The sequence below is a fragment of the Ochotona princeps genome, chromosome 24 (assembly GCF_030435755.1).
Source record: "Ochotona princeps isolate mOchPri1 chromosome 24, mOchPri1.hap1, whole genome shotgun sequence".
Taxonomy (NCBI): Eukaryota; Metazoa; Chordata; class Mammalia; order Lagomorpha; family Ochotonidae; genus Ochotona; species Ochotona princeps.
The window spans coordinates 14,739,321-14,754,851 of NC_080855.1; the positions used below are offsets into that span (position 1 = coordinate 14,739,321).

Here is a 15,531-nt window from a genome sequence, read left to right on the forward strand (position 1 = left end):
CCCGCCCCGCCGTCCCAGCGCGGGCGCCCATTGGCCACGCCGAAGGTCCCCGCCCCCGCACGGGGCGGAGCCTGAGGCGCCCCGCCCGCCGCAGAGCGAGGCTCGTGCGTCCCGACGGTGCGCGGCGGCCGGACCGGGCTGGCGGAGCCGGGCCCGCGGGGCTGCTGCGGGGCCATCGGGCCGCGCCATGGTGAGCGGGCTGGGCTGGGGCCGCCGGGCGGGAGGCCCGCGGGAGGGCGAGGGGCGGCCCGGCGGACGCGGGGGCCAGGGGTGGCGGTGAGGGGGCTTCGCGGCGGGGGAGGGGCGGCCCGGGCAGGGGCGCGGCCGGCGGGGAGGGAGGGTCGGCTGGGGGGCCGCGCCCGCGGCGGGGGCTCTTTGTCCGCTGCGCTGGAGAGATCGGGACAAAGGAAGCGGCGGGGGGGGCGGAGGCCGCCGTGCGGGAAGCGGGGTTCCCGGTCACCCCCAACCCCTACCACCCCCTTTGCACGCCCACCCTCCCCCAGCCAAGCCCCGCCAAGTCCGCGCCCGGGAGCCGGCTGCCCAGGGGGCTCCCCGGGACACTTCGAGGGTGTTAAGAATTCCTTCTAGGGTGAGGGCCCTGGCAAGCCCCCCTGGCGGTTTCCAGGGACTAGGGGGGGAGCAGAGGGGGGAATAGGGGTCCCAGAGACGTTTGGTGTGCGTTCGCGGGTGGGGAAACTGAGGCAGGACCGCAGCGTCCGGGTGCCTGGCTCCGTCCGTGCCTGCTGCCTGCGCGGCGTGGGCAGGGCCGGGTCGCTCCAGCTGTCGTGCCCGCCCCAGCCGTGGTCCCCGCCGCCACCCCACCCAGGGCTGGGCCCCCTGCCTCCCTGCCACAGTGCTCACTGCTCCCGTGCGCAGGGACCATGGCAGCCCCGGCAGGGTTAATGAGAGGGTGCGTGGATCGTCTGGCCCGAAGCCGTGGCTGCCCGCGCTCGCCTGTCATCCCCAGGTCCCCAAGCGTCTAGTATGCCTGGAGATGAGCAGCCTGGGGTCGGGACCCAACACCTGTCAGGCTCTGGGCTGAGGAATTGGGGGCAGGGAATGTGACCTTTTAGGGTCTGGGTTGAAACCTGGTGCTAGGTGCTGGGGGGGTGGGGGCGGGTGCAGACTGTCTGGGTTAGAGTTGGCATGCATCTGTCTTGGAGCTGTGTGACCTTGGACAATTGCTTTAATGTCTCTGATTCTCCCTGCATATGCCAGCTGGAGGGTGACTGGAGGTGCCCGTGTCTGGCACACAACCTTTGCCATAGCCAACTTTTCTCCTGTGTGTCCCAGAGTTGTGGGGCCCACAGAGGCTGGTCCCTGGGGCAGCCTGCAGGAGTGCCTGGAAGGTGATTCCCAGGCCTGGGCCACAGGAGACCCTGACTGACCTTGGAACAGTCCCTCAAGTCTGCCAGCTCCTGCTTCCCCTTCTGCTACTGGGAAACCCCTGGGGGGCGGGTTACAGGGGCAAGTTTGCTCTTCCAGGGGATGGGCTCCGAGCTGGTCCCCAGGCCCCTGCTTTCCTGCTGTACCCCCCTCCAGCTGGTGGAGAGCAGAGGCTACATCCTGGAGCCGCAGGCCTTCCACCTGTGTCCTGCCTTTGACCGGCAGTGCCCTGCCCTCCCTTCCCCACACTCCTGCTTTTCCTAAGAGCTCACCACCCCATCCCCAAGACAGGAAGTGCTTCTGGTTTGTGAAGACCCTGAGACCCCTGGAAGGGCACAGCCTTGCTGGTTGGCAGTCTTGATGGGTGGCTTTGTTAGGGGGACCAGAGACATGGCTTGTGGGGGACAGTTCTGGGACCCTCTGGGATAAGGTGCTTGGTCTTTGGATGGTGGGGCAGCTCCCCCAGCTTTGCTTCAGGAGCACCCAGGGAGCTGCAGGCTGCAGGTGGGGCTGGCAGAGCCCAGCAGTCCTGGTGATGTGCCCAGTTCAGTTAGGAGGAGGCAGCAGGTCCCTAGGGAAGAAGCTGTTTGCAGCCCGGTGTCTGGGCAAGGCTCTGTGCCCTTCTGGTCCTGGGGTACGGGCTCCGAGGGCTCCTGGTGGCCCCCACAGAGACATGGCTGAGTACTGGCCAACCTGGTAGTTAGCACATTTCTTATCATTCACCCTCCCCATCACACTGCAGCTCCTGTCTGTGCCCACCCCGCCTAGAGCATGTGCAGTGGATTGAAGGCTTGGCTGGAAGAGCTCCTAAGGCAGGTAGAATAAGGGACCCTGTCCCCATGTGGAAGTCCTGGAGAAGATGGGGTGGGGAGCTGCATAGGAGGAACTGGGGCCAAGGAGACCCCCTCCCCGTGTGCTGCAGGTAACCTTCTGGCAGGTTCATACCCAGCTGCCCCTGGAGCAATGTGCAGGCCACCCTGGGCTTGGGAAATATTGGCACACCAACCTGGGGGGGAGGTCAGGGCAGGCTTGTGGCCAGGGCCGGCTGGTGCTCCCTTGGGCTACTCAGCCCCATGTTCCAGTGGAGTCCCTTGATGGTGTGCGGGGAGCTGTTGGTGAGCCCAGGACTCAGACCTGTGGGATTGGAGGGGGACACTGGAGGGGAGGTCATTGCATGTTTAGGGGACCTGCAAGGCCTTGGCTTTGAGTGCCACACTTTGTCCTTCTCAGGAGAGCCAGTGAATAGGGGCTACAGCAGGTGCTGCTGGTCACTACAACCATAGTGCCTGGCTGGAGTGAGGCCTGGCCCTCTGCACCACCACCCCTGTCCCCTGCTTCCAGGGTCAAGTCCATGCAAGCTCTTTGCGCCTCAGTTTCCCCCTCTGTGAACTGTTCTGTGACTGCCTGGAGGTGGCCCAGGATTCCCCAGCCCTCCATATCCCGTGATCTCTGCTGGAGCAGATGACCTTCATTCAGAGGGGCCCCAGCAGGTCCCAGGAGAGACACAGCCGGCAGGTGGCAGCCAGCCAGACCCTGGGGACTCGGAGGCTGGCTGTCCTCAGCTTCCTTCTGGGCTGTGCTGCTCCTCCCTGCCCAGGGTGTATATGGAGATAGCGGCCTCTCCGTGGGCCCAGGTCAAGCCATAATCCACTGACGCCTGATACTCCTGCCCCCACGCTTGGCCCGCAGCCTGACCTCCTGCCAGCTTCTGGCTTCTCTGAGTCAGCTGGGATGCGTCTGGGGACCTGCATCCAGGGTATAGCCTGGGGATCCCCCACTGTAACCCCCCCCCACGAGACAGGGAGGTCTCCTCTGCTTCATCACCACTCCCAGCCTGTAGAACTCAGTACCCACTGTGTGTCGGTGCCAGAGCAGAGGGGACAGTGCCCCCCTTGCACTGTGGGAGGGAGGCAGCAGCCTGCTAAAGACAGCCTCTGATCGGGGAGGATTCCTGGGAGCAGAAGGGGGAGTAAGACTGCAGTATTCTGGGAGTGAGAGGAGGCAGTCAGAGCCCAGGTGGTCTGGGAAGGCAGCCTGGAAGAAGCACCTTCTGACGCAGTCATGACTCACAAGCAGCCAGCCTGGGACAGGCAGGGAAGAGCACAGGCGCCAAGGAGGAGCTGGATTTGCAGGGAAGGACATGCAGAAAAGAGAGGCGGGGACCTTGGAGCTGCTTCTGAGGCCGGGGAGGGTCTGAGTAGGGAGTGACATGGGTAGAGTTTTGAAAGTTCAGTTCCCAGGAAATAGCCGCAGGGTGAAAGAAGGAACAGGCATGCCCATGCATGGAGTAGACACTGTGGCCTGGTCACCACTGCTGCTGGACGTGGGGGCTGGGGCAGCGCAGTCAAGGCATCACCCATCCCTCAGGGTCTGTCTGTGCCTCCCTCCGTCTCATCAGCTCCTGGGCTGTGGATCCCTCCTGTGCTGCTCAGCTGTTGGCCCGGGCACCCCTCCCTCCAGTCCCATTGTTTGATTTTCCCCTTCCTGCCCTCCCAACAAAATGTCCCCAGCCCCCAACCCACACTTCCCCTTCTGAGTTGATGCTCACTTGCCTTCCTGTCTAGAACCTCGTGGGAGGGCAGCTGCCCCAGCAGGCTGTGGGGAGCTGAGGTCCAGGGCAGAAGGGCAGGCAGGGTCCTGTCCTCCCTGCAGGACAAGGGCGGAGAGAAGGAGGGGCATAGGAAGCCTGAGAGGGCTGCTGGGCAAGGCTGTGCTGAGTGGCAGCGGGGTGAACTGATGCACCCCTGAGCCAGTCAGGCAGCTGTGCTCCGGGCACCACAGCTGCAGCCCTAGGCCACCAGAGGTGGCTCTGGACATGGGCTCAAAGGTCCCCAGGGTGGGTCTTGGAGCACAGTCACCCTCCCCCTGTTGAGCAGTAGGCAGAGAAGACAGGGCAGGGCATGGCCCTTGGGTAGGATGTGTCAGCTGGGACCGTGCAAGTGGCAGCAAAGCAGCAGACTGAGGGTCTGGCACCCTCCTGTCCATGGCCCCTACGCAGATGCAGGCTGTAGTGCCTGGACAAGACTCAGGGCTGGGGGAGTGAGGAGCGCTTCTGATGAAGGCTGCTATTGCTCAGGGTTGCAGCAGGTTCGATCCTGTTTGGAGGGAAATCCTTATTTCAGTGCTTCTGCCTGTGTTGATGCCAGTCTTAAAAAGTGAGAGGGGCTGGTGGTGCCTGTGGTATAGTAAGCTAAGCTTCTGCCTGTGGTATTAGCATCCTGTATGGGCATAGCTGCCAGTGGAATCTTGGCTGCTCTACTTCCCATCCAGCTCCCTGCTTGTGGCCTGGGAAAACAGTGGAGGATGGCCCAAAGCCTTGGGACCCTGCCCCCGTGTGGGAGACCCGGAAGTTTCTGGTTTCCAGTTTGAAGCTTTTGAGGAATGAACCAGCATATGGAAATCTCTGTCTCTGCTCTCAGTAACTCTGGCTTTCAAATAAAAAGTCTTTCTTAAAAAAATAGGGAGAAAGAAGTGTCTGGTTCTTCCTGGGTGTGTGGACTGCCTGTCCAAATCCATTAAAAAAAAAAAAGATTTGTTTATTTATTTAAAAGAACAACAGGGAGAGACAGAGATCTTCCATCTGCTGGTTTACTCTGTGGAACTTCTTCCAGGTCTCCCACACGAGTGCAGGGGCCCAAGCACTTGGACCATCCTCTGCTGGTTTCCCAGGCCATAAGCAGGGAGCTGGTTCAAAAGTGGAGTAGCTGGGACTCGAACCAGTACCCACTGGGGGATGCGTGGCACTAGCACTGCAGGTTTCACTATACAACAGCATCACCCCTCCCCGCCTTTCCCACTGACCCTTCCAGAGAAGTAGCCAGGTGTGGGAGGGCATCAAGTGTGGGGATGCCCAGGGATCTGCCAGCTTCAACAGCCACGAGTGGCAACAGTGGCAAAGTCTTGGGGTGTCATCCACAATGAGCCAAGGAGGGTGGAGAGGGAGACTGCTGTTTGGGCTCAGCAGCTCTCACACGTGGCCCACAGCCTCACTCCAGGGCCCAGCAGACCCAGAGTGCGTTTTGAGGCCACATGGCGTGGAGGAACTGTGTGGGGTATGTAGCCGGAGAGGAGGTAGGCCCCATCTTTTGAGTCCCTGACACGGACTTAGTCATTGGGGTCCCCCTTCACTGCCTCTGCCAGGGTGCTCTGTCCTGCCTTCACTGTTGAACATACCCCACAGTGGGGCCGCCCCGGTCCTCTCCTGTATCCAGTTTGTGATGCCCTGAGGTGGCACTCTGGGTTTTGTGGGGTTGCTGTCTGTGCCCTAGATCCTGCTCTAGGCCTGAGCTGAGAAGTGCTGAGGGAGCCAGGGGGTGGGTACCTTGCTCTTCTCCCTGTCTGGAACCTAATGCCTGGCCTCAGTCTACCCAGAGGACCACTGGTGCCTCTACCCTCCCCCCTCCCAGAGCTCAGGCCTCCCACACAGACTGTTGGCTGCACCTTCACAGCTGTCCCCCAAGGGATTGCTTTCTTTGTTTTTTTCTTTTAGAGTTTTTGTTGTTGTTTTATTTTATTTATTGGAAAGTCAGATTTACAGAAAAGAGAGACAGAGAGAAAAGATCTTCCACACATTGGTTCACTCCCCAAGTGGCTGCAATAACTGGAGCTGATCTGATCTGAAGCCAGGAGCCAGGAGCTTCTTCTGGGACTGCCAGGCAGGTGCAGGGTCCCAGGGCTTTGGACCATCCTCAACTGCTTTCCCAAGTCACAGGCAGGGAGCTGAATGGGAAGTGGAGCAGCCAGGATATGAACTGGCACCCATATGGGATCCCAGTGCATGCAAGACTGCTGCCCAGGGCCCACATGAGGACTTTCAAATCCTGCATTTCTGGTCACCTTGAAGCCACTGGCTCCTCTCAGCCCCAAGTGGTTAATGAACACTTCCCTGTCAGGCCAGAGCTTCTAGAAACCTACACCTTCATCAGCAGAGGATGGGACAACATCCTCAAAATCCTGGTAGACTTAAAAGTTCAGTAAATCTGTAGGGCTAATTTTGAAGTCAGTTGTTTCGCATGCCTTGCTGATGATATCAAGTCTCCCAGGCCTTAGACAGAAGCGCCAAACAACATCCCAGGGTCCTGTATTCCCGCCCCCCAGCCATGTCTCAGGCTAGTGGCTGTGAGGGTGACTTGGTGTCTGGAAGCATAAATGCTTAGGCAGTAAACACAGACAGACTGGTGAGCATTGGGAGACACAGAGGAACAGCGGAGGGAGTCTGGCGTGCCAACCTGAGCCTGCAAGCCACCACTCGTGCCCTGAGCAGAGTCCCCGAGGTAGCCTCATCTTTTTTGTCTTTCAGGACTCTCATGTCCAGCCTGCATCCCAGCCTCACTGAGCCAGCCACCCCAAGAGCTCCCAGCCCTGGAAGCCCCCAGCACTGACCATGTCTATAATGGACCACAGCCCCACCACGGGCGTGGTCACCGTCATTGTCATCCTCATCGCCATCGCGGCCCTGGGGGCCTTGATCCTGGGCTGCTGGTGCTACCTGCGTCTGCAGCGCATCAGCCAGTCCGAGGATGAGGAGAGCATCGTGGGGGATGGCGAGACCAAGGAGCCCTTCCTGCTGGTGCAGTATTCGGCAAAGGGACAGTGCGTGGAGAGAAAGGCCAAGCTGATGACGCCCAACGGCCCGGAAGTGCATGGCTGATCTAGGATGCGAGGCTCCTGGTCCAGTTTGCAGCCCGCCAAGAGGTGCTGGGAGGGGCAGAACCACATGGATGAGCACACGGGTTGACACCTGCTGGCATGGCCTCGACAGGCTTTGTCTTCGCATGCACTGACTCCTGGGGCGGGGGCCCAGCTGTCCTGAGTGTCCCCTTGGCCTCTTGGCGGGGCTGCCCATTGCAGGCAGTGGGCAGGCCTGACCTTGCCGGGGCATACGGCCCGGTAGCGCTTTTGTTACTTGAATGTTGAGCTGAGCCTGTTTCTGACGGAGCTACTACTGTAACGCGTGAACTAACCTGTGAACTGTACATAGGCCCCCAGAAGCACGTGCTTAAGCCTTACTGCTGATTTTTAAAATACCGCATAGGGCATTCTGGGCAGGTTTACCAAGGACTGCAGCCGGCAAGCAATGAGCCGAGTTGAGGTCGCGGCTGGTCGCAGACCTCCTTAGGCCTACGTTGCTTGAGGGGACAGGGTGGGGTGCCACCGCGCAACTGGGGGTTTTGTACAGAGAGGATGTGACCAGCTGGGGAGCTCTGGTCATTTCTGCTTGATCAGGAAAGAATGGAGCCACATGCACCCCCCTCCCGCTTTGTCCAGAAACATACAGCTGTTAGGCAGCAGTCTCTGTTGATAGTGGAGTTTACTGCAAGGAAGCTATGCGCCCGCCTGGGAGCCAGTGACGGACAGGCTGGTCCTGAGGCTGCCAGGCTCCCTGGTAGCAGAGCAGTCTTTGCCCCGTGGTTTTGCGCATGCTGAGTGCCCCTTAGCGCCGGCTTTGCTGCCACTGCCCTGGCCCTTCAGCTGACCCCAGGGCTCAGGGAGTGCTGCTTTCTGTACCCCCAGAGAGGGAAATCTGGTTTCAGTTTTTGTATTTAATATTTTCTGCACTGGATGGGTGGGGGAGGATGTGTTAACTGTTTTCTTACTCTTCCCTTTGCAAGTCAGCTTCCTTCCGCCCTGTGCTTCCTGCCCACCTGCTGGGCTCAGATTTTACTTTCCCCAGAGGGTCTCTGTGAACAAGCTAGAATCCTTCCCCCCCCACCTCCATGCACAAACCTGGCTTTGAAGGCACTGAGTGTCCACAGGACATTTCTCAGGTGCCATCAGGCAGTCCTACCCTGCCTGTGCTTGGGGTGCAGGGTGGGGTGGGGCAGGGGGCGGATTCTGAGTGCAGCACTTGGTCCCGCACATCATGCTGGCTGTGCTTCCAACCAGCCTGCTTCTCCCAAAGTGTCTCTTGTGTGCACTTCCGTGAGCTTACCTTTACACTTGGCATCCCACCCCTGTAACTTCATTCTCAGCTGTCACTGTTACAACAAGATCGGTGTCAGTATGCAGTAGTAAGCGGAGAGCAGGTCAGCACAGCCAGCCCACGCCTGACCGTGAGGTGCTGGCTCTTTGCACTTGAGCCACCTGCAGGCAACTTGGGCAAGGAGCCCAGTGCTCTGTCCATCTCCGACCCTTATCCCAAGTCGCCGCTAAAAACAAAACCATGTCAGACTTAATCCACTCTCTAGAGCCCTCGGGTGTTGTGGGGTTAGGAAGCAGTGGGAGGGGCATCAGACATCTAAGATGGGGAGGGAATCTTTAAGCCGAATAGGGGTAGGAGGCGGCAGCTGATGAGGCTGTGGGAGCCTGGGTAGTGAGGAGACCCCACGGGTGCCTTCCTGCAAACTCTAGGCAGCTCTTTGGTGCCTGGGCCCCTCCTGGAGCTCCCCAGCCTGTGGGGGCAGGACCTGGGAGGTAGAAGAGTGCCCAGGGAAGGCAGACCCTACTGGTTCTAAGAGGCCTGGGTTTCGGTGTGCTTCATTCCTCCTGGGTTGGAGAACTTTCAGGCTCGCTGCCTCTGCTTACCGTAGCCGAGGCTGCTGCTGTGTGGGCTGGGGGAGGGTACCTTTGGGCTCCTGACCCTTGGAACTGATTGTTGCTCACCTGTAGTTTCTGCCGTGCCAGTGCAGTATGGTTCTGGAAAAATTAAAGGTCGCTTTGTCATCATGTTCACTGTGGATGCTTTCTTGTCACCCCCCGACTACCAGGGATATCCTTGGCACTTGGACGGGGCTGGTGAGAGCGTGCATGCGCGTGCAACACCGTGGCCACGCTGGAGGCCAGTGCCCATGCTGCAGGAGTGGCCGGCCAGCCCCACAATGTGTGTACTGTTTGTGGGTATCAATAGCTGTTCTCTTCAGCACAGACACCAGGGTCACTCACGTGGCTCGGTGCGTCAAGGCCTCTCTGAGTTCTTTCTCAAAAGCCCAACTGTTGTGTTGGAGTTTTCTGACTTGTCAAGAAATTAACCTCTCATCCCTCCTGTCATCTCAGAGGCAACAGTGATGTGGTGGGGGGAGGGCAAGGGGAGGAGCACTGGCACCGAATCACTCAAACATGGACTGGTTTTTCAGTTCAACAAATGCTCTGTGTGAGTGCATGGTCTGGAAGCCCCCCGTTTGTCGACTGTGCAGCCAGTGGGAATGACAGCACTCCTGTTTAACACAAGCTGAATGACATTCAGTCTGATTTTCCAGACCACTGAGAAAATCTTTATTTACAATAAATTTCAGTGAAATTTGCATAAATATGTTCCCAATGTTCCATTTTCACCTCTGATTTCTTCATGTCATTTAAAAAACTACTCTGTCCTGTTCTCGTTGCTCCTCTCAGATGTCAGCATGGGGCTGACGTTGGAAGGTGGAGGGCTGTCACCTGGTAAGTGGGGGTCGCCTGTGGGCTGGGGGTGCTCAGGGCCTTCCTCTGCCAGGGAAGCTGGGTCTCCCACTGCATCCTTGCCCTCCAGCTTCCGCTCCATGGTGGCCACCAGGATCTTGAGCCATGCGTTCTCAGCCAGCAGTGTCTCCGAGGCGTCGGCCAGCTCCTGCAGCTGCCGGGCCAGCTCCCCAAGCTCGTGGCTCTTCTGCTCGTGCAGGGCCTGCAGCTGCTGGCTGTGCTGCTGGAGCAGGCTGTGTTGCTGCTCCAGTGCCTGCTGCTCCCGCTGCAGCCTGTGCTCGTCCCGGCGGGCGCGTGACAGCTGCACCTCCACCTGCACTTGTGCCCGCTGCAGGCTGCCGATCTCCGCCCTCAGTTTCTGGATCTCCTTCTCCAGGTGGGAGATGTGCCTCTGCTGTAAGACTGCCTCGCTCTGGAGACATTCTTTGGTAGGAGGGTTGGCCACATCCTGGCCAGGGTAGGCAGGAACTGAGTGATGCAGAATGAACCGCAGCAGGTTTGGGAGTGTGATGGGGAGGTCTTCGGGGTACTTCACACTTAGGTCCTTTCTAGGGAGAAAGTGGGAGGGTCAGAGGTCAGAGTCATGCCAACACATTCCGTTCTAGCTCTGGTGCCCTGGGGCCAAGAAAAGCCATCCCAGGAGTTTACTTGCTGCAAGAAGTAGAATACTGCTGAGCAAAGGCCTCTCCACTGAGCCCTAGACATCGTCCTGTGACCATGGTGGCTCCCAGGCATGCGCCTGTTCCTAAGGTCAGGACTCAGCCTGCCCAGAAACAGGAGACCCCAGGCCTAATGCCAGGAACACAGGCCCCAGCGTGGTGTGAGCAGGGGGTCCACGTGTGCCCTGCGAGGCCCAGTGGCAGTGTCAGGAAGGGTGTTATTGGGTGAGACTTGTCCATGAGACTCTTTTGTAACCACCGACCGTGCTGACTGAAATAGAGAAAGACCTGACACCCACGTGGCCTGTTTGTTTAGTGAGTGGAACGTGATCTGGGCCCGCAGACAGACCGAGGCGCTCTGCTGAGTTAAGGCTGCCTGGCCCTGGGAACACAGGAAGGCAACTTCGGAGGGGGTTTTCCCAGCTCTGTTTCAAGTCCTAACTCAAAATACTCCTTTTTAGAACCTGTCTTTTCCTTGTCTGACAGCCAGTTTCTCTCACAGGCACATTTACTAGTGCATGCAAAAATCTGGCTACAATAAATGAAAGGGCCAACTTCAGTGTTTCTGCCTGAGCTGGGCGAACAGGCAGGGCTGACCCCTCCAGGCCAAAGACATGCAGGTCCGGAAGAGGGTCTCCGGGCCTGGCTGCCATTTGTTCCCCAGTGGCGTCTCAGCGCGCCAGGAACCCAGGCCTGTAACTGGGGACAGTGAGAGTGTCACATCCCTCTCATTCCAGGACCAAATGAAGTGAATGCTTCTTTGAAAATCAGGTTGTTTGTGGGGAAACTATAATCACCAGCTCACACTCCCTCTCCACACAAAGCCAGAGACCCAGGACCTAACAAAAGACCAAAAGATTCCAGTAATGTGTAGCTTTTTTTCATGTCAAGATTGGAAATGGGGGGCCTGGCATGGTAGCCTAGTGGCTAAAGTCCTTGCTCTGCATGCGCCAAGATCCCATATTGGCACTGGTTTGTGTCCCAGCAGCTCCACTTCCCACCTAGCTCCCTGCTTGTGGTGTGGGAAAGCAGCAGAAGAGGACGGCCCAAAGCACCAGCATGGGAGACATGGAGGAGGCTCCTGGCTTCGGATCGGCTCAGTTCCGGCTGCTGCAGCCACCTGGGGAGTGAATCAGCACATGGAAGATCTGCCTTTCTGTCTCTTCTCCTCGCTGTATAGCTTAATTAAAAAAAAAAAAAAAACAGAAATGGGGGCCAGCATTGCAGCACACCAGGTTGTCACCACTTGCTACGCCAGCATCCCATAGAGGTGTGCCAGTTTGAGTCCAGCTGCTTTCCTTCTGATGTACCACCCTGTTCACATGCCACAAAAGGCACTGTGTGCTGGCCAATGTGCCTGGGCCTCCACCGCCTAAGTGCGAGATGTGGCTTCATTCTGGTCCAGCCCCAAATGTTATAGTCATCTGGGCAGTGAACCAGCACACAGAAGGTGTCCGTCTCTTTCTGCGACTCTGCCTTTCAAGTAAATAAACATTTTTAAAATAAATAAAATCAGATATTCCCATTTTTATTCAATGTTTCTGGAATTGTTCAGCTAACTTTTAAAAAGTATTTAAGACTTTCAGGCAGCATTACCCAGAAAGCACGTGGACACTCGTATGTAAATTGTTGGGTAAACTAGTATGAGGAAGACTGAACCACCCCCTGCATTAAAGCACTGTTTTCTTTAGGTGGGGGCAATTGGCCACTGAAACGCCCCTCAGCAACAAGGAGGACCTGTGTGGTGGATGTCCAGAAGGCTAAACAAGCTGGACGAGCCTCATGCTGCTCTGTCGAGCAGGAGCAGTCCAGGGAGGAGCTGAGGTCCACCTCCCCAGGAAGGCAGCACCCAACCATGAAGATGTCTGGCTCAAGACATGCACAGGACAAGGACAGTGATGAATGTCACCTCCACGAATCTCCCCGGGGCGGCCTAAAATGCCTGCCACTGCTTCTAAGCTGCAAGGACAGTCGCAGCAAATAGCTTCTATAAGAGTGCAGGGGTAGAAGGTCCCACTGCTGGAGGCAGGCGATTGGCTGAGCAGTTTAGATACTGGTAGCAACTTCGTCTGAGTTTAATACCTAGCTTTGACTCCTGACTCCAGCTTCCTGCTGATGTGTACCCTGGGAGGCCACAGTGATGGCTTCAGTTACTGGGGCCCTGCCACCCACGTGGAAGTTCAGGTTCTGGTCCCCAGCTCCTGGATGGACATTCCTGTGACCTGCAGGGAGGGACTGGATAACCCTGGGAAGAAGCCCGGCTCTTCCGGGGTCTGCAGCAGAGTTCCCGGGTGGAATGTAGCCTGCTGCCATGCCCAGAGCACCTGTATGTCGCCATCAGAATCTGATGTGGCTTCAAGCTGGGAGAAGAGGCTCTAAGAGGCCACTGTGCAGGGCCAGGCCCAAGACAGGCGCCTGTAGAGTTCTTAGAGAATGACACCTGCTATTGCCAACAGTTTGCAAGGGACATGAAAAGCCACAAGCACCTGGAGAGCGTTCATGGCCCTCACTCCTCCGCAGTCACACTCCAAGGCCCTGACATTCTCTGTGCTGCACACTGCATGTGCAAGTTGGTGTTTTATCTCAGCGCATGTGTAACTTTATGTTCTCCTCACTAAAAATAGCATACGCAAGCAAACTGTGAGAAAGGTCTCACTACATGTGATCAAACAGCCCTTCTCATTTCCTCTTTTGCAAGCTGCCAGCTCCTGTCGTTAGCCTGTGGAGACCTTCTGAGTGAGCCAGCTAATGATGCACTCATTTTACTTCCGACTCCTGCTTATTTTTAGGAAATGGGAGGCATTCCATTCTAAGGCTCTGACGTGCTAGGTGAGCAGGCGCTGTTCACTCAGACACAATTGGCCTGTCTTCTTCCACTCTGAGTTTCCCTTGCGGCCCCTCCTAACTGAGGGGGCCCAAGAAGCTGCAGGGACGGCCAACAGCTCACCTGCATGTTCCTCCTACTAGGCAGCTTCACCATGACCCCCACACACCACCCTGCACCCTGTTCTGCTGGGGCATGTCTCCTACAGCTTCATTTACCCCACTCACTGAGAGAGATTTTATGCAAAGGGGGCTAGGTGCCAGGACTGTAACATATCCCCCGATGTTTGCAATTCAAAAATTAGGTGTCATTAAACTGCATGCCCAATTGCTGTCCCACACAGAGGAAGCTGCTGGCATTACCGTCCGTGATGTCATGATGATGCGTCAATTCAAACACCCTGAGCAGGAGAGAGGATCATCCTGGCGTGGCCAGAAGCAGGGGGTGAGTCACATTCCATTTCCAGGGTGTGCTCTGACAGGACCCTGCCCCAATGGCAAGGATGCCAGCAAAGCTGCTAGGAGATAACAGACAAGGCCCAAGGAAATGGCTCAACAGATAGGAAGGAAGCTCACTCGAAGGAGAACAGAGCAGTGATGGCAACGGCCTGCCAACAGGAGGCAGCAGATTGAAAGTGCCGAGACCACACCTGTGGGTCAGTGAGTCAGGCCCTCCTTAATGGCTCCTCAGACAAGATCCAAGGCCGGGGGTCTCCATGAGGACCCTGTTCTTCCAAACACTGAAGGAGATTCGTGAAAAAGCAGTACATTTTAAAGGGCCAGGAGTAGTTTCCTTTCCTGCCAAAACACTGACATCCATGCTCATCAACTACAAAGGCAGCTGCCCCTTTGCCATGGGACCTGGCCAGCACTGCCTGCTGGGGCTGCCGGGGGGTCTGGCACACCAACGTGGAATGGTCACAGTGACAGTAGATGTGTGTCCAGTGACCCCCCATTTCCTAAAGGATGCAGGCTGCTGGGGTGAGTGCTACATGTGGACCAGGGGACTGCTGGGCTGATCCATTAGCTCTCACTGTGCTTTGTACCACACAAGCATGGGCTTTCCCCCATCCATCTCTGGCACTCCTGTAGGTCTTAACAGCTAACGGACTTTAGCCACCCTCATGTTTGTGTACAAAAAAGATGCTGGGAAGAGCAAACTTATGAAGTAAGCGGCATGCGAGCCACCCTGACACCCCCATCCCCTGCCCACCGTCTCTCCTGGCACGTGCTGTAAACCCACACTGCCCTCTCAAGATGACTTACAGCTTAAGCCCACTTCACTTTCAGCCCTTACCCAAAAAATCCAATCAGCTCAACAGTGAAAAAAAGTTAGCAGTACCTGTTGCAGGGGAAAAACAAGACAGTAGGAAGGCGATCCACCATGAATTCCCAAGGAAGGTCGTTCTGAGACACGTCAATCCTGCAGAGAGAGGCAGGGGGAGAAGAAGTCAGAGACTAGTTCCTAAGGCTGCCGCTTGAAGACAACCCACTCAGATAATCGGAGCACCCCGCACCAGCCCTGCCTTCTCTGCCTGTATTCATGCACCTGTCTGCTGAGAGCTGGAAGTACGTCCTGAAAGCAGAAACAACTTCCCCCAAAGGCCTTGCTGACACCAAGGGGATAGCCATGCATGGAACCTGGCCAGGTACTCTTGAATTAACTCTGGGAAACAAAAGGGAATTACTCGGCAAAATGCATCCAGTGTCTCTGAAGATGGGAAAGGACTTCCTTGTCTCTACTGTAAATCTGGATGGATGCCAAAGGCAGCAGACTGCACATCAATATTCAACGCAGCAAATGCTCTCTGCACTAAACCATCCAGCCTATGCTCACATGGTAGTGGTGTGGGGGGGACGGGGCGGGGCTCCCTGCATCTCTGAGTGGCCAGCCCTCCCAGCACACAGGACAATACCAACAGCATCCACAAAGAGGGCCCTGTACCTGTCCATGGGAGGCAGCAGTGATGGCTCCGGTGACTGGGTTCCTGCTACCCATGTGGGAGACCTGAATCGAGTGCCTAGCTCTTGGTCCAGCCCCAGCTGTTGGGGGCACTAAGTTATGACCAAGTGGATGGACTGTCTCTTGGCATTCAGGCAAATACATAATAAATAAATCTTTAAAAAAGGAAAGCTTTGTAAAACATCTATGGAGATTTTCACTGAGCTTAGTGGGGCCCTATTTCTGAAATTCTCACCTAGACGTGGTTTACACATAGTGGGTCCCTATTTCTGAAAATCTCACCCAGACGTGGTTTATACATTTATA

At 57.0% G+C, this 15,531-nt stretch overlaps 2 protein-coding genes across 4 annotated transcripts in view; one reads left to right on the forward strand and one right to left on the reverse strand.

The window, feature by feature from the left end:
- Positions 1-60: 60 nt before the first annotated feature.
- SNN (stannin) lies at positions 61-9,057 on the forward strand. The gene is made up of 2 exons (XM_058681011.1): positions 61-190; positions 6,686-9,057. The coding sequence occupies exon 2, from the start codon at positions 6,770-6,772 to the stop codon at positions 7,034-7,036; it is 267 nt and encodes an 88-aa protein (XP_058536994.1). The 5' UTR covers positions 61-190; positions 6,686-6,769; the 3' UTR covers positions 7,037-9,057.
- Positions 9,058-9,554: 497 nt separating this feature from the next.
- Positions 9,555-15,531, reverse strand: part of TXNDC11 (thioredoxin domain containing 11) — a 55,161-nt gene continuing 49,184 nt past the window's right edge. For all 3 annotated transcript variants that reach the window (XM_004586762.4, XM_058681009.1, XM_058681010.1), the window contains 2 exons: positions 14,605-14,685; positions 9,555-10,328 (listed from right to left, as the gene is read on the reverse strand). In XM_004586762.4, coding sequence (XP_004586819.2) covers positions 9,686-10,328; positions 14,605-14,685 — 724 coding nt within the window. In that variant the 3' untranslated portion in view covers positions 9,555-9,685. The remainder of the gene's footprint in view (positions 10,329-14,604; positions 14,686-15,531) is intronic.